Source organism: Diabrotica undecimpunctata, chromosome 3, assembly GCF_040954645.1.
Source record: "Diabrotica undecimpunctata isolate CICGRU chromosome 3, icDiaUnde3, whole genome shotgun sequence".
Classification (NCBI taxonomy): domain Eukaryota; kingdom Metazoa; phylum Arthropoda; class Insecta; order Coleoptera; family Chrysomelidae; genus Diabrotica; species Diabrotica undecimpunctata.
Genome location: NC_092805.1, coordinates 26,426,102 through 26,445,965, shown reverse-complemented (window position 1 = coordinate 26,445,965; position 19,864 = coordinate 26,426,102). Strand labels below are relative to the sequence as shown.

At 34.0% G+C, this 19,864-nt stretch overlaps 1 protein-coding gene across 6 annotated transcripts in view; it reads right to left on the bottom strand.

The window, feature by feature from the left end:
* Positions 1–19,864, bottom strand: part of LOC140435526 (band 7 protein AGAP004871-like) — an 85,587-nt gene that overhangs the window by 29,606 nt on the left and 36,117 nt on the right. Inside the window, exons 2-3 of one of the 6 annotated variants that reach the window (XM_072524266.1) lie at positions 19,112–19,234; positions 19,009–19,052 (exon numbers count right to left, since the gene is read on the bottom strand). The exons of 2 other annotated variants lie outside the window; for them this stretch is intronic. In XM_072524266.1, the coding sequence (XP_072380367.1) occupies positions 19,009–19,021 (13 nt within the window). In that variant the 5' untranslated portion in view covers positions 19,022–19,052; positions 19,112–19,234. Of the gene's footprint in view, positions 1–12,859; positions 13,034–19,008; positions 19,235–19,864 lie in introns of those variants that run through there. 3 more of the 6 variants (XM_072524269.1, XM_072524265.1, XM_072524270.1) reach the window with 3 other exon arrangements.

Genomic DNA, 19,864 nt, shown 5'->3' with positions numbered 1-19,864 from the left:
GTTTTAGTATTGTTGTCAATAAAATTCAATTGTGTTTTAGATATACGTCACAGTTTACCAATTCCTTGCACATCACGAGTAGAAGTGTCGTCCCAATTGGATGAAGAAGTAGCGAATGTGTACGACTCCGATGATTCCATGAAAGATAGAGACTGGATACCGCCTGTTTCGTCAGACAATGAAAGTGATTGTTCGGAAAGGGAGGTGAGTCTAAAGAAAGAACAAAATTTGATAGTAGATGAAAACGTTGCAGGTCAAAAAAGAGAAAACCCAATAACAGAAGAGAAACGAGTAAGGTGGAACCAAGCGAAACCAGCGCTTTGAAAAAGAAGCATAGAAAGAAAAAAGAAGATTGAAGGTTTACCTTATAAAAGCAGAACAGGAAAAACGCAGGCACCAAAGCTACCTAAACCTGTTGATTGCTCTCGTTGCAGGTATAAATGCAGTAACAATTTTTCACCGGAGGATCGTACTGAATTATGTCGTACTTACTGGAATTTAGAATTTAACAGGCAAAGAGATTTTATATTAATGAACGTTTTGTCTAAAGAAGTGAAAACACGTAGACCTAGAAAGGGCAATGACAGCAAACAAAGAAATAATGCTAAAAACTACTTTTTAAGTAACAATCATAAGATACAAGTATGCCAAAAGTTTTTCTGTGCAACACTCTGTATTTCAAATTTACCAATCATCAATGCATTTCAATATAAAAGTCAGAGTGGGGAATATGGAGGTGAAGACAATCGAGGTAAACATATTCCGTGCAACAAAACATCGGATGAAATTAGATTAAGAGTGAAAAATCATATTGAGAGTTTCCCAGTGATTAAAAGTCACTATACAAGGAAGTCAACAAAAAGACTCTACCTAGATAAAAATCTGAATATAAAAAAGATGCATGGTCTCTTTTTAGAAGATTGCCAAAGAAATAATATGCCAAAAGTAAGCAGCATTACTTACAGACGAATCTTCTGTAAGGAATATAATTTTTCCTTTTTCAAACCAAAGAAGGATCAATGCATGACTTGCAGCGAATATGAAAAGGCCGCTCCAGAGGAGAGGACAAAGCTGGAACAAAAGTATCAGATGCATTTAGAAAGAAAGGATGCAGCTATGAAAGAAAAAGAAGCCGACAAACAGAGAGCAACTGATGAAAATGGTTTCATATCCATTTCCTGTAACATGCAAAGTGTGTTACATATTCCAACATCTGAAATTAGTTTGCTTTATTATATACGGAAACTAAACTTATACAATTTTACAATTTATGAATCTGCTCCACCCAATGACGCATTTTGTTATTTTTGGACAGAAGTAAATGGAAAAAGGGGTAGCTGTGAAATTGGCACCTGTTTGTCACTTTATATACAATCATTAACAGAGAATAGAAAAATTGTGATGCATTTAACTATCTTCTCTGATACGTGTGGTGGCCAAAATCGGAACATTCAAGTAGCCGCTGTATTGCTTCATACTGTCCAATGCCATCCAACCCTTGATGTCATTGAACAGAAGTTTATGGAGAGTGGGCATTCCTACATGGAAGTGGATTCTATGCACAGTTCCATCGAAACCGCCAAGCACAAAATAGATATTTTTAGTGTACATGAATACGAGAATATCTTTAGAATGGCAAGAAAAAACAGAAAAGGTGATAAATCTGCTTACAAAACAAGAGAAATTGAACATAACGAATTTTTGGATTTGAATAAACTGGCTCAGATGATGATAATAAATAAAAACAAAGACTTTGAAGGAAATACTGTTAATTGGCTAAACGTGAAATGTTTTAGGTATCAAAAACAGTTGCCCAATGTCATTCAATATAAATATAATTTTGCAGATGAGTATAAAAGTATACATGTTAATTTTAAACGAACCCTTAGCAAGAGAAATGTTAAAGAGGACGTTTCAAAAATTCTAACTATTCCTAAATTGTACACTAAGCAGTTGCCAATTTCTGAAGCAAAAAAAAGGGACTTGGTGAAACTTTGTAAAAAAAATATTGTACCTCCTGCTCTTCACTGTTGGTACGAGAGTCTACCAACTTCAACCTTAGTAAGGGACAATGCAGCCGAACCATCATCTCTTAGTGATTCAGAGGATGAAGAAATACTATAAATTAAAATATCAACATTTTAAATAATTTTATACTATCATATTTTACTTAATAAAAAATCGTTTTTTAATTTTTTTCACTAATTTTCTATGAGGTTATTTAAGTACTTTCTATAAGACCAAACTTTAAAGTACGAATAAGTCAACAATGCGATTATAAAAGTACAAGCAAAATACATTAATTTTTCAGTTTCAGGTAAAACACATTAACCCTCTATTGCATGAATTTATTTTATTTTATTTTTTGACGAAATAAAATAAAATTATATTAAATTACTCTTAATAGATGTATGTAGAATTCACCGATATATATATAGTTTTTTGAAAATGATCCAGTTTTTGAAAAAAAAAAATGTGTGCCCATTTGGGAACATTATGTATAAAAACTTTTATTAGAACCAATTGTCATACACATTAGATAGATGTATTGTCAGTAACACACTATTCCAAATTGTGAAACTTCTTAAAACAATTACTTTTAGAATGAAAGCATAAATGCACCTTACATTTCTCGCACTGGACCCTTGATTTTCCTTTACAGTTTATCAACTTACATCTTTCCCTGTTTACAGTCCAGTTTGGCCAGTGTGAAAACTGATCTGTTTGTACATATATATTGGGTCTAGGTTCAATGCATCTTCTTTTGGATGGTTGTTCGGGTGTAGAACTTCTAGGATGACCTACTTTTCTTTTTTGTAAAAGACCACTGTTAGTTAGTTGTTCAGCTAGAATTGTTTTGAAATTCAGCAGTGGTATAATCTCTTCAGTTTTTCCAATTTGTTTTTTAATTCGCCTGTCTAATAGCCAAGCATTGACTACTGCTACATCCAGCATATGATAGAAAATATGGTGGTACCATTTTTTACTTTTGATTTTGATTGGATATAATCCCAATAAGGAATCTTGCAGATCCACACCGCCCATGTGCCTGTTGTATTATTGTACAATGTCTGGGCAATCAATTTCTTTCCTAGTTCTTTCGGTGCGAAAGAATCTTTCCACTTTGGCTGTTGGTTGAGTTCCACAATAATCTGACAGTAAAGACACAATTTTGTTGTCACACCACTGGACTGTATGTATTGCAGTATTCTCATACGTGCCAGAGTGTTCCTGAATGCTACCCCTTTGTAATTTTTTAATTTCCTTCTTTTGCCAACCTTTATAATTGAGAATTCGATTTGTACGGATTGTTGCGATAGAATGTATGCCTCGTTTTGACAAATATGACACCAGTGGTATGCTTGAAAAATAATTATCATAGAAGAGTTTGTGATGTTTATTGGATGGTACTTCTCTGCTCAACCGAACTACAACATTACTAGCAGCTCCCAAATTTACTTCATTCGGTAATTCTGTGTAACCATCTTTTCCAGCCAAAATTTCAAAATTATATGAAAATCCTGAGATTCCTGAGAGAATCCACATCTTGTATCCCCATTTATGAGGCTTTTTGGGATTGTATGTCTTCATGCTCGAACGTCCTTTGAACGATATAACTTGTTCGTCACAAGATAAGTGTTCTTCTAAAGGTATTTGCAAACACGATCTTTTTATTTGTTCAATCAGAGGCGCTATTTTGTCAAGACTGCGCGTATTTTCTAAATTGTTACTAAAATGAAGAAACCTTTTGATTGTTTCAAAACGATTGATAGGCATTACATCTGCAACTTGTGAAATTCTTGTTGTCGGAGCCCAATAGCGTCTTGTAGTAGGTTGTCTTATTAGAGACATCCACAGCAATATCCCCATAAAATTTTCAATTTCTACAGGACATGTGGTAATTGGCTTTTGTGGATTTGTTTGAGCGCTGTATATACAAGTTTGTCGAACTACCTCAATTATAAAATCTGGTGTCAAAAAAAAACTAAACAATTTGTAAAGAGAGTTGAGCTGCAATATGTTGATTGGAAGTAATTCACTACCTTCAAAATGCAGTTCATCTATATTTCGCACAGTTTTTGAAGGATGCCATGTCATTTGACTTTTTTTGCTAGATTTTTGTTTAGTAGGTAGTTCAGTATCCGAATCATCGGTTGATAAATTATCATCTTCATTATCAGAGTCTTCTTGACTGTCAATGATTACTCTGGGCCGGGTGGTTTGTGCAGCTAACGGCTCAACATTATCTTCATCAGATAGTTCCGAATCTTCACTTTCAGATAGAATCTGTCGTAACTTATAGGGCTGAATAGTTTTTGCTTTATTGTTGTAAAACGATGTTGGTGGAATACTTTCAAATTCATCCATTTTTTTCTGAAAAAAAAAAGTTTACTTCAGGTTTATTCAAATTAATTTATTTAAACCAATAATGCATTAAATAAGTACCAACTTGATAAAAACAAGCTATAAAATATTAAATTTTTTCAGTTTCAAAATTTACTTTTAGCACACAATGTTCCCGTACGGGAACAGTAATAATTTGGGGCAAATTCTAACAACAACAAAGTAAATTTATTATTTCAATATATCAGTAGATCCTTACAACACTTATAAACGCGTATATAATTTTTATTTATCAAACTTACCTTATTTTTAGCTGATATTTGAAAATAAAATACACGTGCTAAACAAACAACTTACTCGAAGGTCACTTCAAACAAAACTGCTATTTATTGAAATAACCGGTGGGTATATCGGCAACACACAATACACATCTAAGAATGAACGTTCCCAAAAGGGAATAAGATGTGTACGCGCTTAAAATTGTCGATAGCAAATACTCATGGAAATTTTATATATTGAGTTCCCGTTTGGGTCCATTATGCAATAGAGGGTTAAGTCATTGCGAGGTTAACAAAAACTAGTTTATTATAGTTCTTCCTTTATTAGATTTAATATTTTTTTTTATAAAAGATTGTTCTTAAAACATGTGTGAAGATATACAGAGTGGAGATTTTATTAAAAAAACTAACGCGGATCCTTAAATTATGAATAAGAAGATGAGTCAAATTTAAAAATGCAATAACTCAAAAGCCACTTTTTTGACTTAGTGCATTTTGCTTGTAACCCGACGATATACTGCTGAAGCGGTAGCAATCAAAAAAGCCTTAGATTGTAAATAAACCAGTGATATTATTAGATTCATTATCGGTCATTAAAGGATTAAACTCAGATATGACTCAACATGAAAGAAATAGTATTCTTTGTGCTTCTTCTTCTTCTTCTTTTGGCATCATAACCCTGGATGGGTCTTTGCCTGTCTGGCTATGTCCTTCCATTCAGATCTCTCTTGTGCCCTTCTTCTTCATTGTCTTATGTTCATTGTTTTCAGGTCGTCTTCCACGTCATCCAACCATCTCGTTCTGGGCCTTCCTTTTTTTCGCCTTCCTATGGGCTTCCATTGTAACATTTTCTTTGTTGTTTTTGCATCGTTTTGTCTCTGCACATGTCCCAGCCATGACAGTCTTTGACTTTTCACAAATCTTACAATGTCATAACCTTCATTTAACTCATTAACCTCGTCGTTTCTTCTGATTCTCCATGTGCCATCTTCCTCTTGTACCGGGCCATATACTTTCCTCAATATTTTTCTCTCGAATGTCCTGAGTTGGGCTTCATCTTTTTTCGTCATTACCCAAGTTTCACATCCATAGGTTACTACGGGTCTAATCAGTGTTCTGTAGATAGTCATTTTGGTTCTTTTGTCTAATAATTTCGATGTCATCAATCTTTTATTAGCATAGTATGTACGATTCCCGCTGGAAATACGTGCATTAATTTCGCTACTTACGGAGTTCTTCTGATTGATTTCTGTGCCGAGATATGTAAAGGCATCCACTCGTTCGATAGTATAGTTGTCTATTGTGATATTATTTTCATTGTCAGTTATTCTTTTGACTGTCAGATACTTCGTTTTTGCTTCGTTTATTTTGAGACCTCTTTTTCTTGCTTCAGGATCAATTTGTTTGAACACTTCCATTAGTCGTGGCTTATTCCTACTAATGATGGCTACATCGTCTGCATATGCAGTAATTTATACTGATTTGGTGTTTATATGGCCGGTTATATTGGTTTTTCTGATGACTGCCTCAAGAACTAGGTTGAATAGCATGGTTGATAGGGCATCTCCCTATCTTACTCCCGTGTTGATGTTAAACAACATGGTATTCTTTGTGCTATTAAATTTAAAACATATAGTAAAAATATTACAGTTATTTGGGTAAAAAGTCACACTGGTATCGAGGAAAATGAACTGGTTGACCAGCTTGCTAAAGATGCGACCCATGTTGGACTATATATTCCTATATTCACATTGGAAGACTTTTAACAACATTATTATAACAAAATTTTTAAAAATTGGAAAGAAACATGGAAAAACAGCAACGAACTCAAATAACCAGTAATATTCCATCCACCCTACCTTACCACAAGATGTTGCCTATATTTTCAAATAAGCAATGCCAAAGAAGTTGACAGCCACAATTACACGTCTAAAAACTACTTACGGTGCATTCTCAGCTCACTTGGCTAAGTTAAATATTATCGGTTCTGGGCTATGCTCATGCGATAATATATCACAATGTGACATCAACCATATTCTTTTTAAGTGCGATAAACATGAGTACCTTGGGTAAAACCAGGGGTAATAATGGGCGGTTGAAGCGTAGCACTGGCCATGTTACCTTCCTTGTATACCGTAGGCCCTAGATATAGCAGACTACCCTGCTATACTCCCAAAGCCGCGAGCGGTATAAAACGGGAGACTATTATTATTATAGATAGTAGAGAAGTATACGAACTAATATGTAACTTTCTTTTTAAAGTTGGGTACATTATTTAATGTCTAATATCTTATACTACAATTCTGTGGCAACACACACACACTCATATGAGCTATGATATTTCGGTTGCTACCAAAAAGCGGTTCAGTTAAGCGCAAAACAGCTTGTGTGGGCTTTAGAAGTTTTTGTACTCGTCACTGATACGAAATCCATCTGGGTCTTTTCCGCTCTAGATGTAAGCATTATAAAAATAACCATTACGTGCATCCGTAAGACACTATATTTTGAGTCCGTATTTAGCCGGTTTGTTAGACATGTACATTTTAAACCGGCATCTACCTCTAAAACTTACAAGTATTTTATCAATTGTGGCAGATTAAATAAGTCCATATACACTTTGACAATTGTCTATGAAAGTATTGAATATAAATGAAATAGCTGCAGTTGGATCATCTTTTTTGCGTTCCTCCCTGTTTTCAGGATTGTCGAATCAAATAGCAAGTAAAAGAACAGCATATCTTTTTTACTCATGACTGCTTTGAAGATTTCTCTTCCAGTTTCATCTGTCGCAAATAAAGAGTATACATTTTAGTGACTGGAATTGAAAATGGCAGTGTAAATAAGAAGTCCCAAAAATGCTCTTATCTCAATAACATGCATTTCTCTAAGATGATGGATAGAACTAGCCGAATATTTCTCACGCATTGCTCGTAATTTTATGTTTGTATTCTGCTCAATATGTTCTAGAATGTTATCACTGAACAACATATTCCAAACAAAAAAGAGTATTGCATCCTCGCCCAGCATTTTTGCCTTTATTTTTAAGAATGGGTAATTTTATGACAATATTATGTTTACGTATTTTAGATGAAGGGATAACTTTTGACGTACACCACTGTCGATTTTTACCATAAACATACTTTTTGTTACCATCATTAACTACTAATTCATTACAATCTGCAGGCTCATCAGATCCCGAAAATTCCGAACGTATCGTGTTCAGATTCAATGTTATGGTCTTCCAAAATATCGTCTACATCATATTCCTCATTGTACCACTTTAAAAGAGTTTTCTCATAATCGTCATCGCCGAAACACACCCGTTTTGATGGCCCGGCCATTACTTCTAAAAATGCACAACACACAAAAAAGTAACACAAACCATCCGGCGTCGTCTGAGCAACTACTCTCGATCTAACTGTTGCGACAACTTTTTAGGAACTGAGAGAAACTTGTCTCAAATACACCCACTTGTCAAGCTCGAATAGTTAAAGGATTAGATAGAACGACTTGCCTGTGGGCGGTACCGATTGCCAATAAGAAAGAATTAAAAATATTCAATCGTCTGTCAGGCGTCGTCGGACCAGTTAAGGGTTAAATATAAATATTAAATAAATAATAAAATTACTTTATTTAATTCTAAAAACTAGCGGACCAACTCGACATCGAGTTTTTTAAATGAAATTTTTATTTTGCGAGAAAAATTAAGTAAAAATATTTTTATCAATAACTCAAAAACTATAAATGATAATTTCGTGAACTTACATTTTTGAACTCTACGTTGAATTCTCTATTGATTTGACTAATAAAAACGAAACGTTAAATTTGCATGCTGATCACGAATCCGGTGTCAGATTTGCTCTATCTTGACGTTTTATACGCGTTTCGGGTCACTTCCGGTGTCGGATCGTAACCTGAAGTACATATTTAGATTCGTTTCGACGAGACCTTTCGATCCATATATACATTGTGGGGTCTAAAACTTAAAGTAAATTTTAACTTCCGGTCATCTCAAAACCGGAAGTGAATTTTTGTACCAAAAGTATATCTTGACAATCTCATACGTAATACTAATAATATTCCGAAAAAATATTTTAATTATCTAATATGGTTTTTGAGTAAGTTGGTGGACAAGAAAAGGGCTTAGCGTTTTAGTATATAAGATAATGCTTAAATTATGAAAATGCAGACAATATAGTATGAAGCTTCGCGCTAATCTACTATACCCGTCTACTGTATCATCTTTTTTTAATAGTTTTTGATATTTTTGAGATAATAATAATTTTTTCAACTTTCAATCCATTCTATATGGTAGGAAATTTAATTGCAAAACGTTTTTGTCTTTACACATTTTTTCCAAAATTTATAGCTGTCGAGCTATATCAATGAAAAGAAGAAAAAAATAACAGAATTACCAGACAAAGAGAAGAGAAGAAAAGAGGATACACAAAAAAAACGAAACCACCTAAATAAGGAACTTAAATATATAGAAAACCTCAACAGGGAGAAAGAATTCAGAGCATTCTATAAGTATCAACAGAGAAGAATTCAAGGCAACCACAAGACAATGCAGAAGTCAGAATGGCGACCTATTAACAACAAGGAAAGACGTTTTGAATAGATGGGTCGAATACTTTAACCAGGCACTTATTATAGAGAATGAAGAAGCAAACCTGGAAAAAGAAAGAGATGAGGTAAGGGGAACAGACAAGAGGGAAGAGAAACCAATAACGATTCTTGAAGTTAATGATGCAGTTAAAAAAACTAGATAGTAGGAAAATACCAGGCTGGTTTCAAAGGTAGTAAATCGACAATTCATCAGATTACATCCCTAAAACAAATTTTGGAAAACACACTGGAATATGGCATTGATACTCATTACATATTTATAGACTACAAAGCAGCCTACGACTCTGTGAATAGAAGAGAAATGTTTAAAGCAATGAAAGAGCTAGGAATACCAAATCAGTTGGTAAATTTTAACAAAACAAACTCTTGAAAAACTTGAATGTAGAGTACGAATTCAAGGGGAACTGTCTGAACCGTTTAAAATAAATAACGGGCTGCGCCAATACTGTTAAATCTTGCTCTGGAAAAAAAATACGTATGTCACAAATCACAACCACTGGTTCAATATATAATAAATCAGTGCAAATCCTGGCCTTTGCTGATGATATCAATATTGTTGGGAGAACGGAAAACGAATCAGTTACAAAATGGGTTAAATAATAAACACCAACAAAACGAAGTATAAGAAAATAAGCACGCAATCACAAATCCTACAACCACTTGTTATATAAAACGACGTCATCAAAGTGAACGAATTTGTATACCTGGGAGCGCTCCTTAACACTTAAAATAATACTACCGCAGAGATAAACAGCAGAATTTTCACGGCCGACGGATGCTCTTTTGGGCTCAAACTCCTCCTTAAATCCAAAATTATATCGAGAAATACAAAAATTAAAACTCAACAAAACAATAATACACCCAGTCTTAACTATGGTTCAGAGACCTGGATTCTAACAAAAAAAGAATAAAAACATGTTAGGATGTTTTGAAAGAAAAGTTGTAACCTCGGAAACCTTTTTTGGATAGTGCTAGAAAGGTCACCAATGGAGACACTACGGACGGCAGCCAGATGGTTGGTGGAGAGCGAGTCGTGGGTTCGAAACTAGCTTTTGGAACCGGGAATGGGTCCAACAGACGAAATAAGTAAAGATATGACAGGATAAGAGGCATTAGAAAAGATACCGAAATAAAGAAAAAGATAGATGAGTGAAATTACCAAAAATAAGATAAGATAGGAACAGGGCGCCACTTAATTTTTTGGGGTTAAGGATAAAATTAAGAAACCTTAGAAAAGAAAAAAAGATAAGGAAAAATATTTTGGTTCTAAGACCAAATCCAAGGAAAGATACCAACCGTTAATTATTAAATAAATTTGTTCAACACACTATATAAACAAATAATAAATACATTAGGTGGACTTCGTCCACCTACTTACCTACGAAACTTAATCAGCCTGATCTTTCTTCTGGTCGAAGGTATAGTAATAATTGAAGGTAAAAAGCAAATATTCAGAGTTATTGTTAGATCAGGAAACTTGTGAGGAGTCGACAAATAAAATTCATACATAAAACAAAAACAATATATTCAACAAAACAATGATGTAGGCGGCTGAATGTACACTCAAGTAATAAAAATACACCATCAACTATTAAATGGTGGTATACAAATAAAAAATAAACAGTATTATGATTGATAAATACCTTTACAAATACAATATAATGGAATCATACACAAATTAAATTATCAATGAAGAGAGTCTGATGCTATATAAAAATATTCAACTAAAGTTGATTAAAAAAAGTCTCTCTTTGCTGTTTAATGGGTATATCTCGAGATACTGGGTATAGTAAATATAAAATTAATAACAAATAACACGAAGTTAATTAAAGTTAATTTCAAAGAATACGACAAGATTACAGAAATAAAAATTTAACCAATCCGCACTGGCTAAGTTAATTATCTGTTCGCACTGTTGTTTAATGATTAACGGAAAATTAAATGTTCGTAATTATTATTTATTAGAATTTCTTGGTAGCTGGTGGAAAATTCGTAAGAGAATATTGAATGTTCTTTAAATTGAATGCAAAAATCAGTAGTTACTCTTAACTACAGGTGAAGACATGGATGAACGTAGATTCGCCCAGATAATTGAAGATAATATGATACCATAACCATACCATATTATTCGCTCAGATAATTGAAAATACTATGATTACTTACAGTAAATCTTGACGACTGCTACACTGCACTGAAGCTATATACTATACTGGTATCAAGCACTGAAGTTATTCAAATTAAAAGGTACTTTATACCAATATTTATTCTAATATGATATTAGATTAAAAGAACTCAAATATATAAGTGTATACACACTTAGAAAGAAAATGCACAGAGACGGTAAGGTAACGAGCGTCTGTTCTCAAAGATCACCCAACTAGAAGTGCCCTTCCTTCTCTAAAAATTTACGAAACTACCCAAGAAAGGTGGGATATCTCACACTCAAAAACGATAGAACAGTATCCATTTCTAAGAAGGTAAAAAGTCCGAAGGGTTTGAGGTAAACAACGATACTAGTAACTTGGAACGTGACGAAAATAAAATCTTCGGAATTAGGTTGTTACAGAAAAATTACTATAGACGTGCTTTCGACGATATTTAACAAATATACCAAAGGAAGAGACGCGAAACTGGAAAGAAATTAACTAAGGATTAACCAAACCGGCGTCTTTAAATAAGTAGGTACATTCTTCCGTAATATTTCGGTAGTTTCCAATAAAATTTAACAACCTATTTGCGAATACGACCATGGGCGTATCAGCAACGGAGGTAAAGGGATTAGAAATAATTTAATATATTAACTTTAAAAAAAATGTTACAAAGTACTAAGGCAAATCTATGGAGCAGTGAATGACAATGGTGTGTTGAGAAGACGATACAACTTCGAACTTTATAGAATATACCAGGAACCTGATATCGTAAAACATATTAAGATAGGACGTCTGAGGTGGATAGGGCATGTAATGCGGATGGAACAAAATGACCCAGCTGAAAAAACGCTCCTGGCCCATTGGTCAGAGAAGAAGAGGAAGACCCAGGACAAGGTTACTTGATAACATCGATGAAGACATGAGAAATATGGAAATACGTGCTTGGCTTAGAAAAGCGATGAATAGGGACGATTGGAGAGAAATTCTTGAGGAGGTTAGGACTCACGAAGGGTTGTAAATCCAGAATGATGATGAAGAAGAAAAAAAATTGAATTTTTTTTTCACAAATTGTTTAATAAAAAATTTAGCCCATCTTTTGAAGTGTCCGCATAGTGAAATGATTTCTAATAATATTTCGAAGGGATTAAAGCAAAAAAAATAGGATACTGTACGATTTACCCAAATGAGGGTGTTGTAAGATTTTATGTAATTATTTACGCAATTTTTATGAGCGACGCGTTATATGCAAAACTAAACATGTGTTCGTTTTGGCCTTTTAAAATGATAAATACTATATTTCTACACAGTTGATTTGTATTTGATGTGTAAATTGCCTGTAGTTGCTAAATAGACCACTAATATGATTATCAATTATTATACTATGGTGTTCATTTCACCTAGTTAATTCTAAATAATACATTAAAGGAGAATTGTCATGCAATTAGTTAATCTACTTACTAGTTAAGCGTGTGCGAATTGCAAATGAGCTTCCCAATAGGTATATTACAATAGTTCAAAACCTAGTTTCATCTCCATATTCTCTTTGTTTTTGCTAAGCTGTATTATTATTTATATGTTCCTCTTTTGCATCTTGATCTCACTTGCGGAACATTGTTGCCAAACCTCCCCAGGCTATTTTAGTAATGCCAAATGTGATGAATATAAAATACAAAAAGTTCTTCTTGAAGAATTGATCAAAATACAGTCAATTTTAACATACATACAACAACATATTAAGTCTTTAAGCCTATTTCAATTATAAATAACACAATTTATTGATTCACATCGAGACAGAAAGGTGAACTGCGTGGAATACGTTAAGTAATTAGTTAATTAATTTTCAGTGAATAACAAACAAGTAGGAATATTAGAATGTTATTATCAAGAATATTTTTTTTCTTGTTTTCATATTTAGTTGCAAAACTATTTATTACAAAGCACAAACTTCAATTTAATTTTCCTACTTCAATTTTTAAACCAATTTTCTTCTTTTGATAACAAAATAAATACTATCATGGCTTACGACTACAGGGCGCACCTACTTTATTCCAAGTACCATACCAATACAAATATAAGCAACTAATTCAAACAGATTTTTAAAAAAGAAACGGTCATCTACTTGCAGTACCGTCTCCTATCGGAGGTTGGCTACCATCACAGCAATCTTTACTTTGTTGGCTGCAGCTCTGAACAACTGTATTGAACTGCACCCATACCACTCCCTTAAATTTCGCAACCAGGAAATCCTCCTACGTTCCACATTTCTCTTTCCCGAGATTTTTCCTTGGATTATGAGTCTAAGCAGAGAGTACTTTTCTCCTCTCATTATGTGGCCCAGATATTCCAGTTTTTTTGTTTGTATGGTTTTTATGTTTTTAAGTTTATATTTATGTCCCGGCTGCATAGGAACTTTTACATTTTGACAAACGATTGTCTCGCTATCTCTATTCGCCTCTTGATTTCTCTTGTCTGGTCATTAGTATCAGTGAAGCAAACCCCTAAATATTTGAAGGACGTAACTCTTTCAACTGGCTGATTATTTATGGTTAAATTCACATTGGTGTATAGCTTCTTTGTTACAATCATGAAGTTAGTCTTTTTGATGTTCAGTTTTAGACAATACTTTTTGGTATGGGTGTTTATGTTTTCCATCAAAAACTGTAAATTTGCTAGGTTATCTGTTACTATTAGCGTGTCATCAGCGTATCGTATATTGTTAATTAACTCTCCATTAATGTTCATACCAATGTTTTGCTCTAGGAGCGCTTCCTGACATATTGTTTTGCTATGTATATTGAATAATAGTGGAGAAAGTACACAATCCTGACGTACACCTCGACGAATCTCAATTTCTTCGGTTAACTTATTATCAACTTTGATTTTTGCTGTTTGTCCACAGTAGAACCTGGATATTATGTTAATGTCGCGACTGTCGATGTTTTTGCTTCTTAGGATTTCATACAAATTTGGTGTCTGACTTTATCGAAGGCCTTCTCAAAATCTATGAAACCTACGTACAGGTCTTGGTTTACATCCAAACATCTTTGCATTAACACACTCAGACCAAACAAAGCTTCCCGTGTTCCCAGTCCACCTCTGAATCCAAACTGTGTGGTTCTTATGTCCTCTTCTAATTTATTAAATATTCTTTTGTGAATTATTTTTAAAAATACTTTTAGTGTGTGGCTCATCAATGCTATAGTTCTGTGGTCTGAACACTCTCTGGCGTTATTCGTCTTCTTGATTGTGACAAAAGTAGAGGAGAGCTATTTCTTTGGTATGATGCCTGTTCTATAAATTGTGTTAAAGAGGTTCACCAATATTTCAAGTGCGTCGTCGTCTATTAGTTTCAACAATTCTACAGGAATTTCATCTGGTCCTGCAGCTTTACCCCCTTTTGTGTTCCTTATAGCATATTCTACCTCGCTTTTTAGGATTTCAGACCCTGTGTCGTCTGTAGGTTCTGCCACTGCTATTTCTGGTCTTTTGTCTGCAAAAAGTTCTTCAATGTATTCTGTCCATCTTGCCAGTTTTTCATTTAAATCTGTAATTATTTTACCTTTTTTGTCCTTTACTATAGATGCTTGTTTCACTTTTTTACCTGTTATTTCCTTGATCTTTTTATGCATGTTAAAGCTATCGTACTTTCTATTATATTCTTCTATTTTCTTGGCGTTGTCCAGAACCCAGTTCTCTTTGGCTTCTCTAATTTTTCTCTTAATTTCACGGTTCACTTCTTTGTATTTTGTCTTGTTGGTTTTATTTCTTCGCCTTTCCTCCATGAGATGCAAAATTTCGTTTGTCATCCATTCCTTTTTCTTAATTTTGCTTGGAGCTAAGGAGCCTTCACCAGCTGTCATAAGGGCCTTTTCTATCTCCATCCATTTATTCTCAACATTGCCTGTGTTCCTATTTTTTGCAGCAATGTTTCTAAGATTGTTGTTTACCTGTTCTCTGAAACGGCCATATCAAACGTTAACTAAAATCTTATCAACCCAATCAACAACAATATTATGCTATGCTATTAACACGTTAAACGCCACGAGAAGCAAGTGTGCATTTCACTAAACTTACTGACGCCTAGAGAATCACCATTGCATCTCATACCCTTAGTGTATTTCAAGCTGCGTGATACATCCGTGCTTCACATCATCCATTTATTTATTTGGAAAACAGTTTTCCAGTAGCCTAATGAACTATTTTATATATTTAGCATGCATTTTTAGGATACTATGGTTTGTTTTTTATCCAGGGCAGATTCACACCCAAGAAAGTTACTAGATCACTAGTCACCAAATAAATCTTCTTTTTTGGTTGATTATCTCGGCCTTGCGGTAATCTAGTAATCAGTATCGGACAACCTCACACGATTCTTACCTAACTTTGTTTATGTTTCAATAATAATTGTTTCCAATTCACTTTCAATATATATTTTTTTGTTTTTCTAATTACAATAAAAATATGTTGGATTGTTATGAAGAAGTTGAGGGATTTTAAGAGTTTATTTTTCATATTGTAGAAGAAAATAAATGTTTATTTTATTTCACTTAAAATTTTATTTAAAGTGGACATTTCATTCTTGAAAAAGAAGCTGTGTATTATCTGTCGTACAGATGTTTTAACTCTTTCATCGTATTTTGCAAGGATATAAGGTCGACCGCCAATATTTGTAGGACATCTTACTGTTCCAGTCTGCTTATATTCCTTAATTGTTCTGTAAATAGTTGAATTCGCAACACCTAAAATTAGCACATTACTTTAGGAAGTCTTGATTTTAATAATAACTATTCTGCAAAACTAACTTGTTGCCTGTTTTATTTTTGCTGCCGTGGCTGTTATTTTCATTCCAGGATTATCGATTTTTATTTGTTTATACATGTTTATAATGCATTGTTTTTCCATCCACAAAGAATCTAAGTTCCTGTAGTTGATTGTATGCCATATATCACAAAGAGACAACCAAACGAACTTAAAAGCTGCCGCATCACAGAAAATCATCAACCAGGGTTCGCAAAATCCAAGACGCAATGAAAAAGATGAAAAACAACAAAGCGCCAAGAGAAGATGGAGTTGTAATATAAGCTATAAAGATGGGCGGACGTGCCCTTCTCAATCAAATAAAAATCTTGTTTAACGTTTGTCTAACATATTGTTTCATACCGGAAACATGGAACAAGGCAGTAACAATTTTACTACACAAGAAAGGAGACAAGGCGCATGTAGAAAACTGTAGACCAATCAGCTTATTGAACCACATCTATAAAATGTTTACCCGAATAATTACGACAAGACTAGAAAAAAAGTTGGATTTCTACCAGCCCCGAGAACAAGTTGGCTTCAGCTCAAAATTCGGAACAAACGATCACCTACAAACAGTAAAAACTTTAATAGAAAAATCGATAGAATATAACAGATTACTGGTACTTATCTTCGTAGACTTTCACAAAGCCTTAGATACCGTGGAATTAGACATCAATATTACTGCTCTAAACAATAGAAGAATAGACTACCGGCGTACAAAGTTAGTTAACCAAAGTTATACCAAAACGCCACAATGCGTGTAAAACTACATGATACCACCAGAGAAATTCATATAAAGCGAGGTGTGAGACAGGGCGACACTCTCTCACCTAAATTATTTATAACGGTCCTCGAATACGCCTTTACAATGCTAAAGTAGGAAAATAGAGGAATAAAAATAGACGGGGAAATGCTCAATCATCTGCGTTTTGCCAACGATATAGTACTTATTACCGAAGATCTACGTGAAGCACAACAAATGCTACAAGAATTAGAAAATGTATCTTCAACAATTTAATTTAATTTAATTTAATTTAAATAAAAAAAATCAGACAGGAGAAATAAAGAGAAGGATACGGTTGGCTTGGGTATCCTTCGGAAAACTTTCCTATATACTAAAAAATAGAAAACACCTCCAATATTTAAGAACAAGAGTCTTTAACCAATGTATACTTCCTGTTCTCACCTACGGTTCTCAAACTTGGACGTTTACAAAGGAAAACATGGAAAAAATAGCAGAGACCCAAAGAGCCATGGAAACGCAAATGCTGAACATCAGACTATCAGACAAGAAAACAAATACTTGGATCCGCAACAAAACAAAAGTGACCGATGTATTAACGCAGATAGCAAAACTTAAGTGGAAGTTCACTGGACATACCATAAGACAGAAAGACGACAGATGGAATAAGATAATTATACACTGGAGACCATATAGTTGCAGACGAAAAAGAGGAAGGCCACAAATGAGATGGTCAGATGACTTGAAGAAACACGCAGGCCCGAAGTGGATACAAACTGCCTACAATAGAGAGACGTGGAAGATGGAAGAGGAGGCCTATGTCCAAAATAGAACAGCAAGGGCTATATAGATAGATCTTCAACAATAGGTCTAAAAATGAACATCAGTAAGACCAAATTTATGACAAATTTGGTTCCCAGCGAACACCTAACCATCCAAGATCAAAATCAAGTGGTAGAATTGACAAAAAAGTACATATATCTTGTTCATGAAATCAGAATAAGCAAGGATAATCAGACCTGTGAATTTCAAAGACGAATAACACTTGCTCGGACGGCGTATGGTTCACTAAGAGACATCGTTGAGAGCAACATACCAATAGCTATAAAACGGAAGATATTCGACCAATGCGTTCTTCCTATTATGACATAAGTAGTACAAACTCTCACTGTGACAAAAACAACAACACTAAAAATGTGAGTGGCACAAAGGCGCATGGAAATATCGATTCTCGGCGTAACGAAAAAAGACAAAATAAGGAACCAAGACCAAAGGAAAAGAAGAGGTATCGCTGATGTCGTCGAACGTATAACCAAGCTGAAATGGAATTGGACAAGAGAAGACAAACGCGGCAGAGGTCGACCACAAGCACGCTGGACCACAAGCACGCTGGATGGACGACATTAAACGAATATCCAAGAAATGGCAACAAGACGCACAGTACCATAAAGAGTGGCAAAAAATGGGAGAGGCCTATGTCCAGCAGTGGGCAGAAGAGGTGGCATGATGATGATGATGATGATGATGATGATGATGATGATGATGGTTTACTCCGAAAGTTTTTGGTAACGGCAAGGCGACGTATTTCCTGGTTTCATATCCTAAGAACTTAGTTCAATATGTTTCAAGCAACTGTAAACAAAATCAAAATTGCTATGATGATCGCCAATTTTTGGAGCGGACGATAAGAAGACCTTTACCTTCACCTTCTATTTTACTATCGTATTCACAAACGTTATCTAAGAGAGTGACGACGAACAATAATTAAATAAAGTGACTTTAAAACGCATTCAGCTATAAGTACCCATAATAAAAATTGTAATGATCTGGTCAGTGACCTAATAAGGAAAACTGATCTTACTGTTAGACTATTTTAAAGTAAAAAAATTGGCAGTTACTATGCCATAATAAAAATTTTAAATACTTTGCCTACTTAGTGTAGCAGTTCATCAGCTGCTAATGTTTAAGTAATATAATAAGTGGCTATATAATTATCCAACTGAACAAAGAACCTTATAATTTACTTTATTTTAAGGAGTACATTTTTAAAAGACAATTTATTTACCTTTAACTTTCATATAGAATTAAAGAACTGGTCGAAACGTTGGCCTGGATAAACAACGAATATTAATATAGAAAATTTCACATAAATCACATTTTTACTTTACCTCTCACACGGTCGAATATTCACTGGCATCAGTCATAAATTTCCTGATTATTTTGTAACTGCTTTGACTGATTCGTGTCTATTCACAGGGCTTGTTAATTTTTCTAACGGCCCCAAACATCTGCTGTGAACAAAAACAAACGAATCTCACTCGTCTGTATTCAATTCTAATGTAAATACCGAATTCTGTTAATCCGGTCAAATGGTCGGAAAAATCGAAATCGACATTAAAAAGCTGTTAGTTTTTACGTGTTTTAGTTTATGAGAGCCATAAGTCAGAAAGGTTTTAATGTTCGTTGTTTTGTTAGTAATCAACTAATTCAGTATGTACTCCATGTACTCCACAAAATGTAAAAGTTTTTATTTGATAGGTCGGGTTGTTGCAAATTATAGTGATGAGAATATTTATATAAGGATAAAAGATTGGGATATAATATTAAATCATGTGACAGAAATAAAAGGAGCCATCTTTTTAAACCCAAAAATATTGCTTTGAGAAGGTATAATAATATATGATCGCCATTTAATACTGTTGTATATTCTTAGGAGATTGCTTCCATCAAGAGTTCCATATAGTGGAACTCTAGGCGTAGTTTATTCTCTGTATGTGGATTATTTCCTTAAACTCACTGGATACTCATAATTACTTTATTAGTTCTCTAAGTACAATAATAGAGTACTTAGTTGACGGATGACAATACTAGCTTCGACTGTTAACTCTTCATTCATAATTCTTAATAATAATAAAAATGCT